This window comes from Setaria viridis, chromosome 1, assembly GCF_005286985.2.
Source record: "Setaria viridis chromosome 1, Setaria_viridis_v4.0, whole genome shotgun sequence".
Lineage (NCBI taxonomy): Eukaryota > Viridiplantae > Streptophyta > Magnoliopsida > Poales > Poaceae > Setaria > Setaria viridis.
The window spans coordinates 2,949,880-2,954,011 of NC_048263.2; the positions used below are offsets into that span (position 1 = coordinate 2,949,880).

At 46.2% G+C, this 4,132-nt stretch overlaps 1 protein-coding gene across 1 annotated transcript; it reads right to left on the reverse strand.

Moving 5' to 3' along the window:
• Positions 1 to 811: 811 nt before the first annotated feature.
• On the reverse strand, positions 812 to 1,926 carry LOC117854444 (uncharacterized). Its single transcript, XM_034736671.2, has one exon. It carries the CDS (start codon positions 1,830 to 1,832, stop codon positions 1,230 to 1,232), a length of 603 nt encoding a protein of 200 aa, XP_034592562.1. The 5' UTR covers positions 1,833 to 1,926; the 3' UTR covers positions 812 to 1,229.
• Positions 1,927 to 4,132: the final 2,206 nt, after the last annotated feature.

Genomic DNA, 4,132 nt, shown 5'->3' on the forward strand with positions numbered 1-4,132 from the left:
TTTTCCACTGCGAGTGAAGGCTGAAGAACTCATCGACGACGAATGGCGCTATCAGCAGCGCACACGTCACGGAAGTTAAGCTCGCCGATTGTGCAAGCAACAAATCGGCAAAAAGGGGGACCCATGCTGATGATCAGCAGGAGAGCCCATCATCTGTGAACAAAGTGTACTAGCTTTAATATTCATGTGGACTTCAATTCAACCACGCAGGCAAAATGAAATAGGTGGGAGTACATATGGAAACTACACTCTGGAAAGTGTAGAATGTAGAATCACGCAATTAGTGGAGAACAATATTTTTTGGTTGCTTAAATGTAAAGAAAGACGGAGAATAATTCGCTGCGATTAGATTCTGAAAGAACTTATGCTGAAACCAAAGCTCCTGATCTACTGGAGAGTTTGTTTTTTAGAGCATCATATCTACTGGTGACTCTATATAACCCACAAAAAAATGGTTCTTTCCAATTGAATCCAATTATCTGAAGGAAAAAAAATATATAATGGGGGCGCAAGAAAACTCCACACCACCAACTGCCAGTTCATGTTACGTGGTTGTAGTTCAAGAGGAAAGGAGTAGAGGCGTTGCCCGGGAGAATCCGCAATGGGGTGACCACAGCCCATTGTCTGTACGTGTTTGCCTTTTTCAGAACACATTCAACAAGCAAGTGAGGTGCCGCTTCAATGAGTGGAGAAGATTAGAAAGAGACACTTCCCATCACCAGTTGAAAAACTTGGTCATTTGCATCAAGCCTAGAAAGAAGAAGAAGAAGAAGAAGAAGAAGAAGAAGTAATATACATGTAGCAGTAGTAATTTACAAAAACTTATTCTATATATGTGTATAGTACCTAAATTACATGAACCAGAAACTGCTAGTAAGTAGCAAGTACACTGGAAAGGTGATATCTGTACAACACATGCTGGAGCATTCTCTTTGGAATCTGTCATCCCAACAACCAAGCCACCACCCACACCCTCTCTACCCTCCCTCCCAAAGAGGAGCTCCTCCACTGCTCATGCTATATACATGCCACCAAATCGATCGACCTCCTAAAAACTAAAATCAAATCCTAGCTCCAAGAACATAAAAGGTATCAAGAAACGCTCAACTCACAGGCAGTACACTCTGAACAGGATGATCGGCCGGTGGCTCGGCGGAGATCCGGCGATGGCGCGGCGGCGTGGTGAGATGATCGGCCGGTGGAAAGGACGACGACGGAGCGATCGATCATCACCACCAGCCGTACACCACGCGGGAGCACTTGCCCTTGATCCAGGTGACGCCGCGGCGCACCGACTCCCGGACCTTGCCCTCGACGTCGTAGGTCTTGTACATCACCAGCCGCTTCCTCCGCTGCAGCTCGGCGTCGTCCAGCGCCGCCGCCTTCTTGGCCGCCGGGACCGCGGTGGCGGTGTCGTCCAGCGCGGCGAAGGACGGGGTGTACCCGCGGAGGTTCACGGACCGGCGGTTGGCGGAGGTCCAGTTGGTGACGCTGCCGGAGCGCTTCAGCTGCCCGCCGCCGCCGCCGCCGTCGGCCGTGATGGTGGGCCCGTAGGAGGCCGCGTAGGACGCGCTGTAGGACCGCAGGTTCAGACCGGGGGTCGGGCGGGCGCCCCCGCCGCCGGCGGCAACGCTCTTGGTGCTCCCGCTCCGCTGCACCGGCGGCGGCGCCGGGCGCGCCCACGAGCTCACGCTCCGGGCGCGCTTCACCACCCTCGACGACGCCTGCGCCGCCGCCGGCCGCGCGTAGCTGGCGCTGTAGCTCCGGATATCCGCCGCGCCGCCGTACACGCTGCCCCTCTCCGCGCACGACACCGACCTCTCCATTGGCATCTTTCAATCTCCCTCTCTCTCTCCTTCTGCTTCTCTCCCTCGGCGAGCTCTGCTCTGCGACAAGCAAGCAATGGCGAGGCCGGTGGCGCGGGAGGGGGGCGCTTCTTATGGGCCAGCGGCGAGTGGTGTGTGGGGATGCTCGGATCCGCTGCGGGCGCTGTACCGTGAGGGCAGCTGTGGGGCGCTGAGCAACCCGTGCGGTTTTCTCGGCCGTTGGATCGACGGATTGACGGGTGGTGTTGATCCGTCCTTGGAAGCTGTCGGATATGGGAATTGACAGCTGAGATCGGGTGGGGGGAGCCGCGGCACAATTTTCTTCCTTGCATTTATCGTGAAATTAAGGCTGTCAATTTTGGGATAAAAGAGCTTGATGTGTGTGTCGTGGCTCAACAGCAATGGACAATAGGTTGATTGTGCTTCAAGCGCGAGATGTTTGCAACGGTTGGCCAGATCACTGATTGAGGGTGGCACAATTTTGTGCATCTTTCGATCATCAACCGTAATTGGCGACACACAAATCCATATCTAGTTCACTCGTGTTGTGTTGTCTTATAGTTGCGCTCAATTCCGACATTCACGGGAGGTGTCTTTCTTCTCTTAGTGATCTTTCAGCCTATTTGGTTGATTCACTCATTTGGTATGAGATTTGTTTTGCGGGTCAGAATACCCAAAAAGAATGTATCTCACTTGTCGAATGGTTAACAATGGAACGCCAGCGAAGCAAATATGAAAACTTATAAAAAATTTGCAGGATTCAGGATCGTAAGGAGAAATTAAGATGCATGTGGATTTTATTAAAACACTATCATGTCGCAACAGGATTCTTGGAAATTAACCTTATTTATATATTCTTATTCCTATGGTTATTATAGTTTAGTCCTACAAATCATCGTCAATAAGAATGAGGCTTTTAGCTTTTTTAGGTCTTTGAGGGCATGAGGGTACGGTGTGGTGGTTAGGAGTTTGCTTTCTTTCTTCTCTTGGTAGTCTTTTAGCCTACTTCACTACTTGGAAGCATGGGATTTGGTTTTTATTGGTGAATTGGTGAAAAGGCCTAAAGAATGTATCTCGTCATGTTTACTATATATCACCACATCTAGTGCACGTGTTCTGTGATAAGATTCAGTGGTTCATAAAAAAGAAAAGAAAAGGGGAAGGGAACTTTTGACATGAGCACTTTCATTTCTGTTTGCAGATGTGAATGTAAAATATCTCTTCACAGTACTTTGCCTAGTGAAGATAGCCTCAGAGAAGAAAAGGTTGCCTTATGTGTTGTGTCGTTGTAAGCTAAAGCGTGACAGATCTATTTGAAAGAAAAGGTATGGAAAATTTGTCTCAGAACAGTGAAGAAAGCAGAGACAAGACAGTGGTCACATACCAACCCTTCCTACGCTTCTAAATGCAAAGCTTCTTGCGACGTCTTCTTTCGATGTTCGTTTGGCCTACTCAATGTATAAACTACATGATAAGATTTATTTTGTGCTGAATTCTGAAAGGCTAGTGAATGCATGCATGCAGTACATGTCCTCTGATGTAGGGATCGGATAGATCAGAAAAGGGGAAAGGAAAGGAGCTTGGAGCTTTGCAAAAGTGCTTTTATGATCTAGCTTGTGATGTCGTTTTGAGCTACAGATAGCAAATTTGAAAACCACAACTGGCGTCATGTACTGCAAATTGACAAGCGGCATGAGTTATCTTTTCTGATTTAGATACATGATACTTGCTTTTAGAACCTATGTGCGTGTATGATTTTGTCTCCTGATATGATAACTCGCAACCAACTAATTAAATAAGTATCGTCACCGTTCTGGGGAAACATCCTTAAAGATATTTCATTTTACGAGGAGAATGTACGGTGTTCCATGACGGATATTAGAGTTCTTGTGCATAACCGTTTTGTTTATAATTTATTTTTAAAAAATTATTTTTAAATTACTAATCCATCAATCCGTGCTCCTATATGGGCCAATAATTGTAATAGGCATTTGATTCTTTTTTTTTTGCGATGGAGACATGAGCACTTAACGGGACATAAGTATTAGAATTTTAAAGATAAATTTAGGATCCATAGCGATCAAGGTGTTTGGTTTCTTTTATTTATTTATTTTCTAAAACATACTACTAGATACTCCTATTCATTAATCTTATCTGGTTATGATAGCCTCTGGTTATGAATTAATCTATATATTTTTTCCACCCCCGTTCATATTATTTTAATTTACATCACATATTTGAGTATATGTTCGACATCTATTTAATTAGATTTTAGCTTGAGCTATGTCAACTCATTGTTACAGCTG

What these genes read in the sequence shown, in the direction of transcription:
- LOC117854444 (XM_034736671.2), bottom strand. Translation starts at nt 1,832, where the DNA reads ATGCCAATGGAGAGGTCGGTGTCGTGCGCGGAGAGGGGCAGCGTGTAC.